A 22082-nucleotide genomic window follows, 5' to 3' on the forward strand; every position below is an offset into this window, starting at 1 on the left:
GCAGGACCCCACGCCCAAGGCCACACGAGGCAGCTCTGGCTGGTGGAGCTGGCGGCCAGTGAGGAGGGCTGTGACCTGCGGTCCGTGGGGCCCAAGCTTTGCAGGGGCCTCAGGGGCTGGGAGGATGGGGGCTGGCCACGGCATCCTATGGGAGGAGAGGGCGACCCCAGGGAAGCTGGACAACTTGGGGGCTCCTGCCAGGCTGGGGCGCTGTCTGCCAGGGAGGAGGGCCGTCTAGACAGGAAAGCTGGCAGCAAGTTGACCGCAGAGGTTTCTGTGGCCGTGTCTAGATGGGGCTCCCACCTGCCGCACAACCCCAAGTCCCTGTGACAAGCCTTCCCTGCTCTCCCAGTGGGGCCCTGGCCAGAGGCACAGGCGGGCCATCCCTGGGTGCGTCTGGCCAGCCAAGGACAGTGCCTCTGGGGACAGCACTGTCCAACCTCTGAACCGTGTTGGGGGGGCGGGGACAGAGAGGCCCCAGCAATCTGGGCACAGCGTCCCTCCTCTGTCCAGCAGAGCTCCTGATGCAGACCACAGTGTTGCTATTTATGACTTCTGTGTACACAGTTATTAGAGAGAAAAAACACATGTGGAACAAAACATAAAGACAAGACATCTGGGCTTCCCAGGGAGGGGCTAGTGGTAAAAACAAAACAAAACAAAACGCCTGTCAATGCAGGAGATATAAGAGGCAAGAGATGTGGGTTCAATCGCTGAGTCGGGAAGATCCCCTGGAGGAGGGCATGGCTACCCACTCCAGTATTCTTGCCTGCAGAATCCCATGGACAAAGGAGCCTGGCGGGCTGGAGGCCACGGGGTCGCAAACAGTTGAACACGACCAAGTGACTTAGCAGTAGCATGAGGACATCTAGCTCTCAAGTGTAGCTTGGGTGTCTCTCCTAGGCTAACGCAACCTCACAGCCCGGCCTGGGCGTCTGGAGTGGGTTCCCTGCCCTGACTCTGCCTTCCTTCAACACCACCCCCTCCCTCGCCCCACCGATACTGAAGAGGGGAGAAACTAGGGCTTGCCCAAGGTAGCTTCAAGGTTTTCCTCCTGCCCTGAAATCCCAGAGCCCTTTCTTCACTTGCTCTACCTGTCTGAGTTCTCAGACTACGAACCGTCTCTGTTTGCACTGGCAGCCAGGACCCAGCTTCACTGGCCTGCGGCTTAAACAAGAGAACCTACTGACTCCCAGCTCTGGAGGCCGGGACCGGAGCAGAGTCTCAGGGCTGTGAGTGCAAGTCCGCTCCAGGGTCCTCTCCATTCCCAGGGTGTCTTCTCCTGTGTGTTCACATCACCTCTGGGTGTGTGTGCATGCGTGTGTGTGTATGTACATGTGTGTCTGTGTGTCCTAATCTGTGCTCCTACAGGGACCCTAAGGGCCCATCTGACTCCAGCACGCCTCACCTAACTAACCTCATCTGTAATGTCGGTAATTCCCAATATGGGGGATTCAGGGTTAGGACTTCAATATATGAATTTAGGGGGACATAATGCGACCCATAGTAGGCATGACTCCTGCTGGCCTTTCCTTCCCTGTGCTGAGCACCGGGCACAGTGCTGCCACCTGGCCCAGCCTGTGTCATGCCCCCCTTGCTGATGAGGGGCCAGCATCCAGCACAGGACGGGGGCAGGTACCAGGGGGACAGGACAGTGGGGCGTCTCAGAGGCTGGCAGGTCACGTGACTGCTCTGACGCCAAGGCTCCCCATAGGAGCCGCACACTTTGGGGAGGTGCCAGAGGGGACCCGAGGCCAGGACTGTGGCTCTCATGGCAACCTTCCAGTGGACTGGGGTCAGAGCAGTGTGGTGACACTCGGATGTCTTCAGACCCCTCCATGATCTATGCCCTCTGACCTGCAGCTGCTCTGGGGAGGGGTGGGGGCTGTGGGGCTAGGCACACCTCTTGAGAGGCTCCGGGTGCCAGGGACGGGATTGGGCCTGGGGCCACCTCCTTGGCTTCCTGACACCCCCACCCCACCTCAGTTCCCCGAGGCCCCTCCCTGCTGTGTCGGCAAGCCTAGGTCTGGGGGCTACGGGGCTGAAACCCTGGACCACAGCTCCATGGAAGGCACTGGCTCTGAGGGGCCCTGATCAGAGGCAGCCCGAGGGCTTCAGGAGCAGGACAGGGACCCAGGCCAGGAGGGTCCCAGGAAGATGTGAACTGGAGGCCCCTAGGGGGAGAAGAGCCAGAGGGACAAGGACCGGTGGTCGAGGCTGGGCGGGGTGAACACGTGCAGCTTGCCCCCACCCTCTGCCCCTGGGGCACAGGGAGAGACCCAAGCCTGGCAGCCTCACCCTGCTGCCCACAGCGAGGAGCTGGCGCACTTGTGGGCTTCCTGGCCTGGCAGCAAGGTGGCCTGCGATGGCAGGGCCCCAGGAAGGTCCAGCCACAGGCCAGCTTGGGCTCACTTCCCAGCGGACATCGTGGACAGGGTCCTGGAGTCCAGTGAGCAGGCCCGGAGCTGAAGGCAGCTGGCCTGACACATCCTAGGGGACGGGGCCCAGCTGGAGCTCACGGGGGAGGCCAGGTCAGGCTTCCTCAGCGGCCAGCGGAAGGACGACTGGGACCAGGACACAGGCGGCCAAAGGTCAGCGCTGGGTCCCGGAAGCCTGGGTGAGCAAGTGTGAGTGAGGGCCTGGGCCGGCAGTGAGGGCAGAGCCCCGGGAGCCGCCCTGCACCCTCCACCCTGGAAGCCTGGCCCCCACCCTGCCAGTGTCCCGAAGTGCCTCCGTGTCTGTGCTGGAGGCAGCTGGGTGGCCCTGGTCAAGAGCGGCTAGGGCAGGAGAGAGACGAAGGACAGAGTAGGACAGGTCACAGGTCTTTGCTCCACCCCATCCATCGGGGACCTCTGGGCAGCGAAGGGGAGAACCAGCCGTAAGCTCCATGACTGGCTCCTGTCCTGGGAGTTGTGCCCGCCAGACTCTGGGCCTCCATCCTTTGCACCTCCCAGAGCCCCTGCCCCAGGGGTGTGTGCTGGGACAGGGGGCACCTGCTCCGAGCCCAGGCTGGGGGCTGGACCCACGGGGCAAGGCCTGTCGGTTCCGGACAGACTGGAAACCCACTGGCCACAACAGACCTCATCCCTTCCTTGGTCGAGGAGAAGCCACTCAGTCACGGAGGCGGCCCGGGGTTCTCCGCAGCGGCGCAGGAGGAGGGCCCCAGGGCGGGGCACAGGACCTGGCGCGCAGGGGGACGCGGACCGGAGGGCGCTGGCCGCATGGCCCGCCGCGGGCAACGAAGTCACGTTTGTGAAGCGAAACCGCCCGCAAGGCCGGCGGGGCCGTATTTCCCTTGCAAATGCCATTCAAAGGCCGTCCGGGCGGCGCACCCTGCTCGCTGCTGCCGCTGCGTTCCTCCGCCGTGACTCCAGGGGAGGGGTCGAAAGGGGCTGCGCGGCAGCCGCCCCCTCCCCACCGAGGACGCCCTCAGGCCGCGGCGGGCTGGAGCGCCCGTGGGGGCGTCGGCCAGCCCCGCGCGGGACTCCAGGCCCGCATCACGCCCAAGGGAGCCCCCGCCCGACGGAAGCCCCGCGTGTCCCTCGCCGCCCCCAGACCAGGGCGGGGCAGCCGGGGGCGGGGCCTGCGCGGGTTTAAAGCGGGAGGCGCCCGGCGCGGGCACCCCGGCGAGTTGAAGGACTGTGAGCAAGCTGAACGCTGCGGCGCCGTCCGGGCAGGTGAGGCCGCACTCACACGCCTAGGGGGGCTCTCGCCCCGGCCTGCAGGGGCTGGGGTGGGGGCGCGATGAGCCTGGAGGTGGCCGGGAGGTCAGGATCCGGGAGAGCAGAGCGCTGAGGCCTGGCTCCTTCCCAACTAGCCCTGGTGGGCGGGGTCCCGCCCGTCGGCCCCCCCGCTTCTCGTCGCTGCGCTCGGGGCGCAGGTGGGAAAGAGGAGGTTCCCCGCATGGGTGTGGGAGACTTGGCCCGCCAGGCAGGGGTCTCGCCTGCCCCGCGGTTTCCGGGGCCGGATGGGTGCGCGCCTGGGTGGGGCCCTGCAGGTCCGGTTCCTCCTGCCCGGCCCCTGCCTTGCAGGGCTGGGGGCGTTTGCCGCTGGAGCCAGTCCGAGGGCCCAGGGCCCACGGAGCTTTGCGGTCGGGTTGACAAACTGACAGGGTGGACGGGCTTCTGGCCCGGTGCTGGGTGAGGGAAGCCAGCACTTACCCTTGGAGGGAGCTCCCTGCCATTGGGAAGAGTGGGCACAGGGACCTCTGCGTGGGGCCAGCCCCAGGCCCTCGGCGGGCGGGAGTGGGTGTGTTGTGCCGCCGCCTCCCTGCCAGGCTTCCGTCTGGCCGCTGATCTCTGCTCCCTGCATCCAGTGCAGGTGGGCGGGCTCTGCTGCTCCTGCGGGCCAAAGGCCAAGGTCACTGCCTCCTGTGCCAGCCCAGGGCACCTGGCCATTTGGTTCTCTTATCAGGTTCTGGAGAAGGAAAAGGCAACCCACTCCAGTATTCTTGCCTGGAGAATCCCATGGTCAGAGGAGCCTGGTGGGCTACAGTCCATGGGGTCGCAAAAGAGTCAGACATGACTGAGCAACTAAACCTTCCCAGGTTCAGGAGGACAGCCAGCGAGCCCGTCTTCGACCCCAGCCCAGACTGGTGTGCTGCCCTGGGGGGCGGGCACCACCCTCAGCGACGTGTCCCCACCCTCCTCAGGAATTGTCCTCCCACTTCTTGTCCCCTGGGGCCCCTGAATGGGTCCTTCTCAGATTCCCGCTCCAGCGCTGGGACTCTCTTGGCCCCTCCCCCAGCTGCAAGGCCACCCAGGCCTTCTGCCACCACTTCTCTGGTGACCACCGCCCCAGAACAGCTGAGACTGGTCTGCCCGAGGCCCCGGACACCCCTCACGCACCCAGATCTGTCTCTCGAGCTCCAGACCCCTCGTCCAGCTGCTTCCCCAAGGTCCCCACTTCAGACTCTCCCACTCCTCACGTCCTGCCTGATCAGGGACCCGGGGGCTCGAACCAGCCCCAAGGTCACTGATGGCCAAGCAGGCCTTGGCCCAGCTGCAGTTACCCAGCTGCCCGACTGACCCTGTGCCCAGCAGGTCGCAGCCCCCTCCCTCCCAGAGCCGCCCCTGTGCTCTGATGTCCCCTTGCTCCTCTGGGCCTCCTTTCCGGGTGCTGGCGCTCCCCCGACAGCACCGCCTGCAGGGCCCACCCGGCTGCCCCCTGACCCTGTGGCCCAGAAACCCTCCCCTGTTTGCCAGTGGTGAGGTGCCCCCTTCCCTCCCACCCTGGTCCCTGCTGGACGGCAGCTGACAGGCACGGCTCTGGCTGCCTGTAGCCCTGTTTCCGGGGCCCCTCTGGCTAGCGCACTGTCTGAAGCCAGCCCCAGCGCGAGACACACGGTACAGGGGAAGCGGGCCGGACCCCGGGCGAGTGGGCAGCAGGGCTCCCGGCAGTATGACAGGCTCAGGGGTCGGCCTCAGAGGGCTCCTGGGGTGGGAGGCGAGGAGGCCAGGGGCAGGGGGACAGGCTGGCCATGTTGCTGGAAAGAGATCAGGGCACCTGGTCACACCATGTACTTGAACCCTGCTGCCCAGGCGCCATACTGCTCGTCCTGGGGAGCCGTGTAGGAGGTGGAGGACCAATCCTGGCCCCTGCTGCCACTGTGGGTTGGGCCAGGGCATGGGGCACGCGGTCTCCTCTCGCTGACCCACTCCTGCTCCCCTTGCCCACCCTCACCCTTGTCCCTGAGTCTCCCTCTCTGGCCACGGCCTTTGCTGCCAGATGGGCTGGGAGGAGCTCCCTGCAGCACTGGGGCCCAGCACTGCCTTACAGCCCCTCCTCCCGTGGCGAGGTCCTCTCCCCTGCTGGGGGGTCACCCTTCTTGCACATCGCTGGTTCCTGGACCAGTGTGGCACCCCACCTGTGAGCTGGGGTGGCTCGGAGCCTTCAGAGCCCCCTACCACGGAGCCCCCTCAGCTGGCCCTGCCTGTGGAGACCCGGGCCTCTCCCAGTCACTCGAAGCCTTTAATAACCTTTCCCAAAGCCTGGATCTTAACCACCCTTCTCTCCCTGCACCGGATACCTTTGTCCTGTCTCTCGAAGGCCTGATACTGCGCCCTGAGCACCCGCTCTCCATGGCCTGCTCACCGTGGGAGAGCTGGACCGCGGCGCTGCTTCTTGGACACTATCCAGTGGCAGCGGCCGAGGGAGCAAGGATCCAGGCCAGGCTTCCGTGTCTGCCTGGGCCCGGCACGAACTCAGACTCAGGGCAGCAGACCAGCTGCTGCGCCACTGGGGGCTGGGCCCAGCATCTAGGCAGGGAAGGAGGGGACAAGATTTTGCCCCCGGGTGGGCCCAGCTTTGGGGCACAAGGGGCTTGCTTAGGGTGCAAGCTCTGCAAGGCCAGGGCAGGGGAGCTGCTCCTAGGCAGTGGCTCTGGGGTACCGCAGAGCTTGAGACTCCTTGTGAGTCCACTGGGCACAGTGTTCAGGAGGTGCTGGGCAGGCTGGGCTCCGGCTGTGGTCAGGGTGAATGGGGAAGTGTCACTGGGGCCCCACGCCCGGTGACCCAGAGGTCGGGTAGGTCGAATCTGAAATGCATCTGTCGGGTGTGGTGGCTGGAGCTGAGGTCACCTGAGCGAGCTCACCTGCGGAGTGGGCCAGGGTGTGAGGGGCTCTGGGCAGCTGGTCAGGAGGTAAGGATGGGTGTAACCGGGCTCAGGTCTGAGGGTGTGGTTCTTTGGAACGTAGGTGTGGACTGGCCCCCGGGCGGCTGGGCGGCTTCGAACCACAGATTACTCTCCCACAGTCAGGGTGTCAGGGTCTGGGATTCGTGCGTCAGCATTTGCTGTTTCTGGGGCCTGAAGCTGCGTGGCCCTTCTGCCTTCCTCACAGGGCATCCTCCCCACATCTGTCTCCTGTGAGGACACTGTTGTGGTGGGATAAGGCCTCCCTGCACCAGTGTAACTGCGCCCTAACCTATAACACCATCACATCTGCAGAGATCCTGTTTCCAAATAAGGTCACAGTCGCGGGTGCTGGGGGTTAGGTCTTGGTTAGGTCTTGGTTAGGTCTTGGACGTGCTTGCTGGGGAGAGGTAACCGGCCAGGGGGTAGAGGAGGGAGGTATGTGGTTGTGGTGGGGCAGAAGGGTCGGCACCGGTCACTGCTGCTCTGGGGGCTGGGCCCACAGCTGTCAGCTGAAGGGGATGGCCGTGGGGGTGCAGGGCGCCAAGCAGCGGACCAGGAACCAGCAGGGCCGGGAGACCTGAGCCTGGCCCCACCCATGGCACCAGCACCCCAGCGTGAGCTCTGGGTCCTCCTGGGCTGCCGAGGCAAGGCATGGGCACAAAGCGGCCGTGGGCCAGGGGACGCTGGCAGGCTGAGGCGGGAGACCCAGGCAGGTCAGAGGATGGGGATCTGGCTGGGAAGCCCAGTGGGGCTCCAGGAGGGAGCAGAGGCCCGAGCAGCAGGGGGTCGAGGTGGGGAGGCTCTGGAGGGGTCGCCGGGTGGCAGGGCGGGGCGGGCCCTGGAGGAGGCAGGAAGAATCTGGAGGCCGAGGAGGAAGGGAGGCCAAGTCACTGCACTGGGACCCCCTGGGGAGCGGGGTGAGGGTGCGGCCAGAGGCTGGCCTGTAGGACAAGGCGGAGCCCGTGGCACCCCCAGGCTACGCTGGGGTCCTAGTGCGCCCGTAGCCCCACCTGGGACCCCAGGGCAAGAGGAAGGGCTGAAACTGGAGGCTGCCCTTCCTCCCTCAGGAGGGCTGGTGGCAACGGAGGTGGGTCCAGGGTGCGGGGACCTCCCACCTGCCTGGGCCATCGCAGGGCCCCTAACGGAGGCTTTCCACCCTGCAGGGAGCAGAAGTGGGTCCTCGCTGAGTTCTGCACGATGAACGGCCACGCCTCTCCTCCTCTCGACCTCCTAGTCACTGGCGGCACCAGGCTGACTGCTGTATCCAAGACCGTGAAGGCCGCGCTGGGAGCTGGCGCCCCGTCTGCACCCCAGGCCAGGAGCATCGCTGGGGTGTGGGTGGAGGCCTCGGGCCAGGCCCAGGGTCTCTATGCTGCCATGAAACAGGGTCTCCTGCCCTCTGGGCTTGGGCTGGCTCTGCTGGAGGCCCAGGCAGCCACAGGGGGCCTGGTGGACCCCACGCAGGGCCAGCTGCTCCCTGTGTCTGAGGCCCTGCAGCAGGGCCTGGTGGGCCTGGAGCTCAAGGAGAAGCTGCTGGCTGCCGAGCGTGCGGCCACTGGGTACCCTGATCCCTATGGGGGCGAGAAGCTGTCCCTCTTTCAGGCCATTGGGAAGGAGGTGGTAGACAGGGCGCTGGGTTGGAACTGGTTGGAGGCCCAGCTGGCCACTGGGGGCCTGGTGGACCCCATCTGCAGGGTGCGTGTGGCCCCCGAGCTGGCCTGCCAGCAGGGCCTCCTGGACCAGGAGACATGGCATGCGCTGTTGGAACTGGGGCGTGGCTCAAGCGCCCCGGGCTTCCTGGACCCTAACACACTGGAGCAGCTGCCCTACCGGGAGTTGCTAGGCAGGTGTGTGCAGGCGCCCAGCACAGGGCTGGCCCTGCTGCCCCTCAGGATCACGTTCCGTACCCTGGGTGGGGCTGTGAGCTTGGCCGAGCTGCTGGAGGTGGGGGTCTTGGACGAGGAGACAGCCCGAGGCCTGCAGGAGGGCCGGCTGGCAGTGCCAGATGTAGGTGCACGCGCCGAGGTACGGTGTTACCTGCAGGGCACCGGCAGTGTGGCTGGGGTCGTCCTGCTGCCCGCAGGGCACAAGAAGAACTTTTTCCAGGCTGCGGCTGAGCATCTGCTTCCCACAGGTGCCATGCTTCTGCTCCTGGAGGCTCAGGCTGCCACCTGCACACTGGTGGATCCAGCCACTGGCCGGCAGCTACTGGTGGATGAGGCAGTTCGGGCAGGCCTGGTCGGCCCAGAACTCCACAGGCAGCTCCAGGTGGCAGAGCAGGCAGTGATGGGCTACCACGACCCCTTCAGCGGCATCCGTGTTCCCCTCTTCCAGGCCATGAAGAAGGAGTTGGTTGACCAGCCTCTGGCACTCAGGCTCCTGGACGCCCAGCTGGCCACAGGTGGGCTAGTGTGTCCTGCCCGCCGGCTCCGGCTGCCCATGGAGGCTGCCCTGCGCCTCGGCTGCCTGGACGAAGAGACTCAGCAGCACCTCTCGAGGGCTGCCAGCTTCTTGGATCCCAGCACGCACGAGAGCCTCAGCTACGGGCAGCTGCTGGCACGCTGCGTCACCGACCTGGAGACGGGGCTGGCGTTCCTGCCCATTTCAGTGGGGAGCCTTGGGGAGGAGCCCCGGGGGCTCCCGTTCATCGAGCACAGCACCCGGCAGATCTTGAGTGCTGCCACAGCCACTGTATCTGCGGGCAGGTTCCAGGGCCAGCCCGTGTCGCTCTGGGAGCTGCTCTTCTCTGAGGTGGTCCCCGTGGAGCAGAGGGTGATGCTGACCCAGCAGCACATGGACGGGGCCCTCTCAGTGGAGGAGCTGGCGGCTGCGCTGAGGGCCACCCACGAGCAGGCTGCAGTCACTGCCAGAACCACGTTTGCTGGGCTCAGGGTCCCTGTGACTCCGGGAGAGCTTCTGAGAGCGGAGATCATCGGCCAGGATGTTTATGAACAGCTGGAACGTGGCCAGACCACGGCCCAGGACGTGGCCAGGCTGGACTCGGTGCAGAGGTACTTGCAAGGCACCGGCTGCATTGCTGGCTTGCTGCTGCCTGGGTCCCAGGAGCCCCTCAGCATCCACGAGGCTTACAGGAAGGGGCTGCTCAGGCCAGGCACGGCGCTCATCCTCCTGGAGGCGCAGGCAGCCACTGGCTTCATCGTCGATCCCAAAGAGAACAGGAGATACTCGGTGGAGGAGGCGCTGAGGGCTGGCGTGATCGGGCCTGAGGTGTTTGCCAAGCTGCTGTCAGCTGAGCGCGCGGTCACTGGCTACACCGACCCCTACACCGGGCAGCAGATCTCCCTCTTCCAGGCCATGAAGAAGGACCTCATTGTGCGCGAGCACGGCATCCGCCTGCTGGAGGCCCAGATCGCCACGGGCGGCATCATCGACCCCGTGCACAGCCATCGCGTGCCCGTGGATGTGGCCTACCAGCGCGGCTACTTCGACGAGGCACTGAACCTGATCCTGGCTGATCCCAGCGACGACACCAAGGGCTTCTTCGACCCCAACACGCACGAGAACCTCACGTACATGCAGCTGCTGGAGCGCTGCGTGCGCGACCCCGACACGGGGCTCTATCTGCTGCCACTTACAAGTGCGCGGACCCTGCTGGCAGATGAGGCCACCCGGCAGGCCTTCCGGAGCCTGCTGCTGTCGGTGCATCACGGGCGGTTCCGGGGACAGAGGGTGTCCGCGTGGGAGTTGGTCAACTCAGAGTATGTCACTGAGGCACGCCGGCGGTGGCTGCTGCAGAGCTTCCGGCGGCACCAGGTGTCCCTGGAGGAGGTCTCGAAGCTGCTGGAGAGGGAGGTTGAGAGCCGGGCAGACATCACCCTCCCTATGCTGTGGGGCCGGGTGACCACCTGCCAGCTCCGAGAGGCTGGCATTGTTGACCAGGAGGTCCTGGGCTGCGTGCTGGCAGGAATGCTGAGTGCCGAGGCCCTGCTCCGCACAGACAGCGTCCGCAGGTTCCTGTGCGGCTCGGGCGCCGTGGGTGGCGTGCTCCTGCAGCCTTCCACCCGGCGGCTCAGCCTCTACCAGGCCATGAAGCACAAGCTGCTGGGGCCGGGAGTGGCCCTGGCCCTGCTGGAGGCCCAGGCAGCCACGGGGGCCATGACCGACCCCGACGGTCTGGAGACCATTTCCTTGGATGAGGCTGTGTGCCGGGGGCTTGTGGGGCCAGAGCTCTACAGCAGGCTGACCTGGGCTGAGTGTGCTGTCAAGGGCTTCCCAGACCCCTTCTCTGGAAAGCTACTGTCCCTGTTCCAGGCCATGAAGAAGGGCCTTGTCCCTGTGGAACAGGCTGTCCGCCTCCTGGAGGCCCAGGTGGCCACAGGCGGGGTCATCGACCCCACCAGCCATCACCACCTCCCCATACTCGTGGCCTTGCAGTGTGGCTACATCGACCAGGAGATGGTGTTGGCCTTGTCTGACTCCAAGACATTCCCCACGCCTGATGGCCAGGGACACACCAGCTATGCCCAGCTTCTGGAGCAGTGTGTAAGGGATGAGGCCTCTGGCCTTCACTTCTTGCCCCTGCCGGAAAGTGCCCCTGTCGTCCCCACAGATGAGCAGGTGCGGGAGACCCTGAAGGCCACACAGGGGGCTGAGAATGGCACTTCTCTCTGGGAGCTGCTGGAGTCCTGCCACTTCACTGAGGAGCAGCGGAGGGGCTTCCTGGAGGACTTCAGGGAGGGGAGGACCACGACACAGCAGCTGCAGGCGGCCGTGCAGAGGCAGGTGCAGGAGGCAGAGCTTGTGGCGAGGGCCTGTGTCACGCTGCCTGGCCCCCGCGGTGGGGTGCCTGCCGTCTGGCTGCTGGACGCTGGAGTCATCACCCGGGAGACCCTGGAGGCGCTGGCACGGGGCATGCAATCGCCTGCCGAGGTCGCTGAGCAGCCGACGGTGCGGGCTTGCCTGTGGGGCACGGGCTGTGTGGCTGGGGTACTGCTGCAGCCCTCAGGGGCCAAGGTGAGCGTCACCCAGGCCGTGAGAGATGGCCTCCTGCCCGCTGGCCTAGGGCAGAGACTACTGGAGGCCCAGGTGGCGTCTGGCTCTCTTGTGGATCCTTTGACCAACCAGAGACTGTCAGTGGAGGAGGCAGTCAAGACTGGCCTGGTGGCTGGGACGCTGAGTGAGCAGCTCCAGCTGGTTGAAAAGGCAGTGGCTGGGTACACAGACCCCTGCTCTGGAGGCTCCCTGTCACTGTGGCAGGCAGTGGAAAAGGGGCTTGTGCCTTGGAGCGAGGGCCTCCCACTCCTCCAGGCGCAGCTGGCCACAGGGGGTGTGGTGGACCCCGTCCACGGGGTGCACCTGCCCCAGGCGGCAGCCTGTAGGCTTGGCCTTCTGGATGAGCAGACAAGCAAGATGCTGACCTCAACGGAAGAGGATAGCAAGTTCTTCTTCGACCCTGGCACACGGGACAAGGTGACCTATGGACAGCTCAAGGAGCGCTGTGTCCTGGATGGCGACACTGGCTTGTGGCTGCTGCCACTCCCCCAGGACATGGTGCTAGAGGTGGATGACCACACAGCAGTGGCCCTGAGGGCCATGAAGGTGCCAGTTGGGGCAGGGAGGTTCAGAGGGCTCAGCGTCTCACTCTGGGACCTGCTGCATTCAGAGTATGTAGGGCTCCACAAGCGGCGGGAGCTGGCAGCACTCTGCCAGTCTGGGAGGGCCACAGCCCTGCGGCAGGTGGTCACTGCGGTCACCACCCTGGTTGAGGCTTCAGAAAGGCAGCCCTCACAGGCTACCTTCAGGGGACTCCGGAAGCAGCTGTCAGCTAACGACCTGTTCAGGTCCCAGCTGATCGACAAGAAGACGCTGGATGAGCTGAGTCAAGGGAAGAAGACCGTGCAGGAGGTGGTGGAGATGGACCACGTGCGGCGGTACTTGGAAGGGGGCAGCTTCATTGCTGGGGTCCTCATCCAGGACACCAAGGAGAAGATGAGCATCTCAGAAGCTCTGAGAAGAAACGTCCTGCGGCCGGGCACGGCCCTGGTGCTGCTGGAGGCACAGGCGGCCACTGGCTTCCTCATTGACCCTGTGGAGAACCGGAAGCTGACTGTGCAGGAGGCGTTCGCAGCAGGGATGTTTGGCAGGGAAACCTACCAGAAGCTGCTGTCGGCTGAGCGCGCGGTCACCGGCTACACCGACCCATATACCGGGGAACAGATCTCCCTCTTCCAGGCCATGAAGAAGGACCTCATCATGCGCGAGCACGGCATCCGTCTGCTGGAGGCCCAGATCGCCACAGGCGGCATCATCGACCCCGTGCACAGCCACCGCGTGCCCGTGGATGTGGCCTACCAGCGTGGCTACTTCAACGAGGAGATGAACCGCGTGCTGGAGGACCCCAGCGACGACACCAAGGGCTTCTTCGACCCCAACACGCATGAGAACCTCACGTACATGCAGCTGCTGGAGCGCTGCGTGGAGGACCCCGAGACAGGGCTCTACATGCTGCAAGTCGTAAAGAAAGGAGAAACCTATGTGTACATCGATGAAGCCACAAGGCAAGCCCTGCAGTCAAAAACTACTGAAATGCACGTGGGCATGTTTGCCCAGCAGGTGGTCTCCTTCTGGGACCTGCTGTCCTCGCCGTACTTCACAGAGGAAAGGAAGAAAGAGCTTGTCCAGGGGTACAAAGCCAGGAATGTCAGCTTAGAGCAGCTGCTAAGGGTCATCACCACAACGGTCGAAGAAACAGAACAGCAAAACAAGGGTATCAGGCTGGCAGCCATTGGAGGAGAGGTGACAGCTGCAGAGCTATTCAACTCAGGAATCATCGATAAGAAGACACTGGACGAGCTACACGAGGGAGCAGGGGGACAGGACCTCTTCTGCCTGCCGCACGTAAAGGTCTACTTGGAAGGCAGTGGCTGCATCGCAGGGCTGACCACACCCTCCACCCGTGAGGTGCTGAGTTTCTACGAGGCCAGCAAGAAAGGGCTCATCCCCATGGGATTTGCAGCCCAGCTGCTGGAGGCTCAGGCGGCCACAGGGTTCCTGCTGGACCCCCACAGCCACCAGAGGCTCTCCGTGGATGAGGCTGTGGCTGCCGGCCTGGTGGGTGAGGAACTGCAGGAGAGACTCCTAAATGCTGAGAAGGCCGCCAGGGGATACACAGACCCAGGCACAGGACACACCATGTCCTTGTTCCAGGCAATGCAGAGGAAGCTGGTGAAAAGGGAGTTGGCACTCAGACTGCTTGAGGTGCAGGTGGCCACAGGGGGCATCGTGGACCCGAAGCACCACCACCGGCTTCCACTAGATACTGCCTACAGACGTGGCTGTCTGGACCAGGACACGTACCCACTGGTGGCAGAGCAAAAGTGCATGAATAAGCGGTTTGTGGATCCCAACACTCAGGAGAAGGTGACTTACCAGGAACTGCAGGAGAGGAGTCACCGAGATGAGAAGACCGGCTGGGCTCTGTTCCCAGTGCTCGAGGATGAACTGGAATCACAGTTCATCGATGAGGCCACCAGACGAGCGTTTGAGGCTGAGCGGGTGGATGTCAGAGTTGGGCGGTTTAAAGGCCAGAGGCCGACAGTCTGGGAATTGCTGAACTCTGAATATGTGACACAGGACAAAAAACTAGAGTTGGTACGAAAATACAAGAGGGACTCAGCGCATGCGTTAGAAAAGGTGGTAAAAGTGATCTTTGAGATAATCAGCGAGAAGGAAAAAAACCATAAGCAGCTATGGTTCAGAGGAATGAGAAAACAGATCACAGCCTCTGAGCTTCTGACTTCATCCATAATCACAAAGGAGACACTGCAGGCCCTGGAGTCTGGGCAAGCCTCTGTGGATGCCGTCACAAAGACCGAGGAGGTGAGGCGCTACCTGGAGGGCACCGGGTGCATCGCGGGCGTGCTGGTCCCCGCCAAGGACGAGCCCGGGCGCCAGGAGAAGATGAGCATCTACCAGGCCATGTGGAAGGGCGTCCTGCGGCCGGGCACGGCCCTGGTGCTGCTGGAGGCGCAGGCGGCCACGGGCTTCGTCATCGACCCGGTGCGCAACCAGAAGCTGTCCGTGGAGGAGGCGGTGGCCGCGGGCGTGGTGGGCGGCGAGCTCCAGGAGAAGCTGCTGTCGGCCGAGCGTGCAGTCACCGGCTACACCGACCCCTACACCGGGCAGCAGATCTCCCTCTTCCAGGCCATGAAGAAGGACCTCATCGTGCGCGAGCACGGCATCCGCCTGCTGGAGGCCCAGATCGCCACGGGCGGCGTCATCGACCCCGTGCACAGCCACCGCGTGCCCGTGGACGTGGCCTACCAGCGCGGCTACTTCGACGAGGAGATGAACCGCGTGCTGGAGGACCCCAGCGACGACACCAAGGGCTTCTTCGACCCCAACACGCACGAGAACCTCACGTACGTGCAGCTGCTGCGGCGCTGCGTGCGCGACCCCGACACGGGGCTCTACATGCTGCAGCTGGCCGGCCGGGGCTCCGCCCTCCACCAGCTGGGCGAGGAGCTGCGCGCCGCCCTGCGCGACACCCGCGTGACGTTGGGCGCGGGCCTCCCGCGGGGCCAGCGCGTCTCCGTGTGGGAGCTCCTCTTCTACCGGGAGGTGTCCGAGAGTCAGCGGCAGGACCTGCTGCGCCGGTACCGGGAGGGCTCGCTGACCGCGCAGGAGGTGGGCGCTGCCCTCGTCTCGCTGCTGGCCGAGGCCGAGGCCGAGGCCGAGGCCGAGGCCGGGGTGGCGCGCCCCGGCGCCCCGGACCCTCGGGGGGCGCTGCGTGCCGCCACCATGGAGGTCCGGGTGGGCCGCCTGCGGGGGCCCGCGGTGCCCGTGTGGGACGTGCTGGCCTCCGGCTACGTGAGCGCCGCCACGCGGGAGCAGCTGCTGGCCCAGTTCGGGTCGGGGACGCTGGGCTTGCCCGCGCTGACCCGCAGGCTGACCACCATCATCGAGGAGGCTGAGGCGGCCCCCTCCCAAGGGGGCGCAGCCTCCGGGCAGCGGGAGCCCGGGCCCCAGGGGCCGGGCGAGGGGGCCGACGCGGGACCCTCCTCCGGCCAGGACGCCGACGCCGCGGATGCCGCCAGGGCCCTGCAGGAGCAGGCCCTGCGCGCCGCCACCATGGAGGTGCGCGTCGGGCGGTTCCAGGGCCGGCGCGTCTCCGTGTGGGAGGTCCTCTTCTCCTCCTACCTGAGCCAGGCCCGCCGGGACGAGCTGCTGGCCCAGCACGCGGCCGGCGCCCTGGCCCTGCCCGCCCTGGTCGCCGTCCTCACCCAGCTCATCGAGGAGACGGAGGAGCGGCTGAGCAAGGTGTCCTTCCGGGGCCTGAGGCGCCAGGTGTCGGCCTCCGAGCTGCACACGTCCGGGATCCTGGGCCCCGAGACCCTGCGGGACCTGGCCCAGGGCACCAAGACCCTGCAGGAGGTGACGGAGATGGACTCGGTGAAGCGCTACCTGGAGGGCACCAGCTGCATCGCGGGCGTGCTGGTCCCCGCCAAGGACGAGCCCGGGCGCCAGGAGAAGATGAGCATCTACCAGGCCATGTGGAAGGGCGTCCTGCGGCCGGGCACGGCCCTGGTGCTGCTGGAGGCGCAGGCGGCCACGGGCTTCGTCATCGACCCGGTGCGCAACCAGAAGCTGTCCGTGGAGGAGGCGGTGGCCGCGGGCGTGGTGGGCGGCGAGCTCCAGGAGAAGCTGCTGTCGGCCGAGCGTGCGGTCACCGGCTACACCGACCCCTACACCGGGCAGCAGATCTCCCTCTTCCAGGCCATGAAGAAGGACCTCATCGTGCGCGAGCACGGCATCCGCCTGCTGGAGGCCCAGATCGCCACGGGCGGCGTCATCGACCCCGTGCACAGCCACCGCGTGCCCGTGGACGTGGCCTACCAGCGCGGCTACTTCGACGAGGAGATGAACCGCGTGCTGGAGGACCCCAGCGACGACACCAAGGGCTTCTTCGACCCCAACACGCACGAGAACCTCACGTACGTGCAGCTGCTGCGGCGCTGCGTGCGCGACCCCGACACGGGGCTCTACATGCTGCAGCTGGCCGGCCGGGGCTCCGCCCTCCACCAGCTGGGCGAGGAGCTGCGCGCCGCCCTGCGCGACACCCGCGTGACGTTGGGCGCGGGCCTCCCGCGGGGCCAGCGCGTCTCCGTGTGGGAGCTCCTCTTCTACCGGGAGGTGTCCGAGAGTCAGCGGCAGGACCTGCTGCGCCGGTACCGGGAGGGCTCGCTGACCGCGCAGGAGGTGGGCGCTGCCCTCGTCTCGCTGCTGGCCGAGGCCGAGGCCGAGGCCGAGGCCGAGGCCGGGGTGGCGCGCCCCGGCGCCCCGGACCCTCGGGGGGCGCTGCGTGCCGCCACCATGGAGGTCCGGGTGGGCCGCCTGCGGGGGCCCGCGGTGCCCGTGTGGGACGTGCTGGCCTCCGGCTACGTGAGCGCCGCCACGCGGGAGCAGCTGCTGGCCCAGTTCGGGTCGGGGACGCTGGGCTTGCCCGCGCTGACCCGCAGGCTGACCACCATCATCGAGGAGGCTGAGGCGGCCCCCTCCCAAGGGGGCGCAGCCTCCGGGCAGCGGGAGCCCGGGCCCCAGGGGCCGGGCGAGGGGGCCGACGCGGGACCCTCCTCCGGCCAGGACGCCGACGCCGCGGATGCCGCCAGGGCCCTGCAGGAGCAGGCCCTGCGCGCCGCCACCATGGAGGTGCGCGTCGGGCGGTTCCAGGGCCGGCGCGTCTCCGTGTGGGAGGTCCTCTTCTCCTCCTACCTGAGCCAGGCCCGCCGGGACGAGCTGCTGGCCCAGCATGCGGCCGGCGCCCTGGCCCTGCCCGCCCTGGTCGCCGTCCTCACCCAGCTCATCGAGGAGACGGAGGAGCGGCTGAGCAAGGTGTCCTTCCGGGGCCTGAGGCGCCAGGTGTCGGCCTCCGAGCTGCACACGTCCAGGATCCTGGGCCCCGAGACCCTGCGGGACCTGGCCCAGGGCACCAAGACCCTGCAGGAGGTGACGGAGATGGACTCGGTGAAGCGCTACCTGGAGGGCACCAGCTGCATCTCGGGCGTGCTGGTCCCCGCCAAGGACGAGCCCGGGCGCCAGGAGAAGATGAGCATCTACCAGGCCATGTGGAAGGGCGTCCTGCGGCCGGGCACGGCCCTGGTGCTGCTGGAGGCGCAGGCGGCCACGGGCTTCGTCATCGACCCGGTGCGCAACCAGAAGCTGTCCGTGGAGGAGGCGGTGGCCGCGGGCGTGGTGGGCGGCGAGCTCCAGGAGAAGCTGCTGTCGGCCGAGCGTGCGGTCACCGGCTACACCGACCCCTACACCGGGCAGCAGATCTCCCTCTTCCAGGCCATGAAGAAGGACCTCATCGTGCGCGAGCACGGCATCCGCCTGCTGGAGGCCCAGATCGCCACGGGCGGCGTCATCGACCCCGTGCACAGCCACCGCGTGCCCGTGGACGTGGCCTACCAGCGCGGCTACTTCGACGAGGAGATGAACCGCGTGCTGGAGGACCCCAGCGACGACACCAAGGGCTTCTTCGACCCCAACACGCACGAGAACCTCACGTACGTGCAGCTGCTGCGGCGCTGCGTGCGCGACCCCGACACGGGGCTCTACATGCTGCAGCTGGCCGGCCGGGGCTCCGCCCTCCACCAGCTGGGCGAGGAGCTGCGCGCCGCCCTGCGCGACACCCGCGTGACGTTGGGCGCGGGCCTCCCGCGGGGCCAGCGCGTCTCCGTGTGGGAGCTCCTCTTCTACCGGGAGGTGTCCGAGAGTCAGCGGCAGGACCTGCTGCGCCGGTACCGGGAGGGCTCGCTGACCGCGCAGGAGGTGGGCGCTGCCCTCGTCTCGCTGCTGGCCGAGGCCGAGGCCGAGGCCGAGGCCGAGGCCGGGGTGGCGCGCCCCGGCGCCCCGGACCCTCGGGGGGCGCTGCGTGCCGCCACCATGGAGGTCCGGGTGGGCCGCCTGCGGGGGCCCGCGGTGCCCGTGTGGGACGTGCTGGCCTCCGGCTACGTGAGCGCCGCCACGCGGGAGCAGCTGCTGGCCCAGTTCGGGTCGGGGACGCTGGGCTTGCCCGCGCTGACCCGCAGGCTGACCACCATCATCGAGGAGGCTGAGGCGGCCCCCTCCCAAGGGGGCGCAGCCTCCGGGCAGCGGGAGCCCGGGCCCCAGGGGCCGGGCGAGGGGGCCGACGCGGGACCCTCCTCCGGCCAGGACGCCGACGCCGCGGATGCCGCCAGGGCCCTGCAGGAGCAGGCCCTGCGCGCCGCCACCATGGAGGTGCGCGTCGGGCGGTTCCAGGGCCGGCGCGTCTCCGTGTGGGAGGTCCTCTTCTCCTCCTACCTGAGCCAGGCCCGCCGGGACGAGCTGCTGGCCCAGCACGCGGCCGGCGCCCTGGCCCTGCCCGCCCTGGTCGCCGTCCTCACCCAGCTCATCGAGGAGACGGAGGAGCGGCTGAGCAAGGTGTCCTTCCGGGGCCTGAGGCGCCAGGTGTCGGCCTCCGAGCTGCACACGTCCGGGATCCTGGGCCCCGAGACCCTGCGGGACCTGGCCCAGGGCACCAAGACCCTGCAGGAGGTGACGGAGATGGACTCGGTGAAGCGCTACCTGGAGGGCACCAGCTGCATCGCGGGCGTGCTGGTCCCCGCCAAGGACGAGCCCGGGCGCCAGGAGAAGATGAGCATCTACCAGGCCATGTGGAAGGGCGTCCTGCGGCCGGGCACGGCCCTGGTGCTGCTGGAGGCGCAGGCGGCCACGGGCTTCGTCATCGACCCGGTGCGCAACCAGAAGCTGTCCGTGGAGGAGGCGGTGGCCGCGGGCGTGGTGGGCGGCGAGCTCCAGGAGAAGCTGCTGTCGGCCGAGCGTGCGGTCACCGGCTACACCGACCCCTACACCGGGCAGCAGATCTCCCTCTTCCAGGCCATGAAGAAGGACCTCATCGTGCGCGAGCACGGCATCCGCCTGCTGGAGGCCCAGATCGCCACGGGCGGCGTCATCGACCCCGTGCACAGCCACCGCGTGCCCGTGGACGTGGCCTACCAGCGCGGCTACTTCGACGAGGAGATGAACCGCGTGCTGGAGGACCCCAGCGACGACACCAAGGGCTTCTTCGACCCCAACACGCACGAGAACCTCACGTACGTGCAGCTGCTGCGGCGCTGCGTGCGCGACCCCGACACGGGGCTCTACATGCTGCAGCTGGCCGGCCGGGGCTCCGCCCTCCACCAGCTGGGCGAGGAGCTGCGCGCCGCCCTGCGCGACACCCGCGTGACGTTGGGCGCGGGCCTCCCGCGGGGCCAGCGCGTCTCCGTGTGGGAGCTCCTCTTCTACCGGGAGGTGTCCGAGAGTCAGCGGCAGGACCTGCTGCGCCGGTACCGGGAGGGCTCGCTGACCGCGCAGGAGGTGGGCGCTGCCCTCGTCTCGCTGCTGGCCGAGGCCGAGGCCGAGGCCGAGGCCGAGGCCGAGGCCGAGGCCGAGGCCGGGGTGGCGCGCCCCGGCGCCCCGGACCCTCGGGGGGCGCTGCGTGCCGCCACCATGGAGGTCCGGGTGGGCCGCCTGCGGGGGCCCGCGGTGCCCGTGTGGGACGTGCTGGCCTCCGGCTACGTGAGCGCCGCCACGCGGGAGCAGCTGCTGGCCCAGTTCGGGTCGGGGACGCTGGGCTTGCCCGCGCTGACCCGCAGGCTGACCACCATCATCGAGGAGGCTGAGGCGGCCCCCTCCCAAGGGGGCGCAGCCTCCGGGCAGCGGGAGCCCGGGCCCCAGGGGCCGGGCGAGGGGGCCGACGCGGGACCCTCCTCCGGCCAGGACGCCGACGCCGCGGATGCCGCCAGGGCCCTGCAGGAGCAGGCCCTGCGCGCCGCCACCATGGAGGTGCGCGTCGGGCGGTTCCAGGGCCGGCGCGTCTCCGTGTGGGAGGTCCTCTTCTCCTCCTACCTGAGCCAGGCCCGCCGGGACGAGCTGCTGGCCCAGCACGCGGCCGGCGCCCTGGCCCTGCCCGCCCTGGTCGCCGTCCTCACCCAGCTCATCGAGGAGACGGAGGAGCGGCTGAGCAAGGTGTCCTTCCGGGGCCTGAGGCGCCAGGTGTCGGCCTCCGAGCTGCACACGTCCGGGATCCTGGGCCCCGAGACCCTGCGGGACCTGGCCCAGGGCACCAAGACCCTGCAGGAGGTGACGGAGATGGACTCGGTGAAGCGCTACCTGGAGGGCACCAGCTGCATCGCGGGCGTGCTGGTCCCCGCCAAGGACGAGCCCGGGCGCCAGGAGAAGATGAGCATCTACCAGGCCATGTGGAAGGGCGTCCTGCGGCCGGGCACGGCCCTGGTGCTGCTGGAGGCGCAGGCGGCCACGGGCTTCGTCATCGACCCGGTGCGCAACCAGAAGCTGTCCGTGGAGGAGGCGGTGGCCGCGGGCGTGGTGGGCGGCGAGCTCCAGGAGAAGCTGCTGTCGGCCGAGCGTGCGGTCACCGGCTACACCGACCCCTACACCGGGCAGCAGATCTCCCTCTTCCAGGCCATGAAGAAGGACCTCATCGTGCGCGAGCACGGCATCCGCCTGCTGGAGGCCCAGATCGCCACGGGCGGCGTCATCGACCCCGTGCACAGCCACCGCGTGCCCGTGGACGTGGCCTACCAGCGCGGCTACTTCGACGAGGAGATGAACCGCGTGCTGGAGGACCCCAGCGACGACACCAAGGGCTTCTTCGACCCCAACACGCACGAGAACCTCACGTACGTGCAGCTTCTCCAGAGGGCTTCTCCTGACCCTGAATCGGGGCTGTTATTTCTTTCTCTCACTGGAAAATGATTGTTCATCGTCTTGACAATTTTTTTCTTTTGTTAATAATACATTACAGTTTTTAGGTTTTTTTTCGTGATATACCTGTTCATTATGTTTTACTTGCATGTCAATTACCTTCCTTTCTTTCACCTAGTTTTGATTGTAATCGCTTATATTAGTCTGTTTCCATTAAAGTCATGACCTTTATCGTCTATTTTTTCTATTGAGTTTTGAATTTACAGTTCTTTGCAGTTACTCCTGTGAATTCTCTGTAGTATATAGCTTATTTCGTATCAAGGGTTCCTTTCTTCTTATCTGCACCTATCATAGTTGAGGGGCCTTCCCTGGTGGCTCATATGGGAAAAGTGTTTGCCTATAATGTGGGAGACCCAGGTTCAATCCCTTGATGGGAACGATCCCCTCGATATGGAAATGACAACTCACTCTGATACTCTTGCCTGGAAAATTCCATGTTTCAAGAAGCCTGGTAGTCTATTGTCCATGAGGTTGCAAAGAGCTGTATATGACTGAGCGACTTCACTTTCACTTTTTACCACAGTAGAGGCTATGCATGTTTTGTTATAATCCCATTTTATCTAAATGGCTTTTTCATATTTTTTTTTTCTGATTTGACTAAACCATTTTCTATCAATTTCTTGGTTTAGTAAATGCTTGTGGCTCTCAGTTTGCTGTCCTCCTGCCCTGGTTTTCC

At 66.3% G+C, this 22082-nt stretch overlaps 1 protein-coding gene across 1 annotated transcript; it reads left to right on the plus strand.

Annotated features, from left to right (window-relative positions):
* The first annotated feature begins 3639 nt into the window (after positions 1-3639).
* Positions 3640-21557, plus strand: EPPK1 (epiplakin 1). The gene is made up of 2 exons (XM_068983281.1): positions 3640-3677; positions 7798-21557. The coding sequence occupies exon 2, from the start codon at positions 7832-7834 to the stop codon at positions 21395-21397; it is 13566 nt and encodes a 4521-aa protein (XP_068839382.1). The 5' UTR covers positions 3640-3677; positions 7798-7831; the 3' UTR covers positions 21398-21557.
* The last annotated feature ends 525 nt before the right edge of the window (positions 21558-22082 follow it).

The sequence above is a fragment of the Capricornis sumatraensis genome, chromosome 11 (assembly GCF_032405125.1).
Source record: "Capricornis sumatraensis isolate serow.1 chromosome 11, serow.2, whole genome shotgun sequence".
In the NCBI taxonomy this organism is placed as follows: Eukaryota; Metazoa; Chordata; class Mammalia; order Artiodactyla; family Bovidae; genus Capricornis; species Capricornis sumatraensis.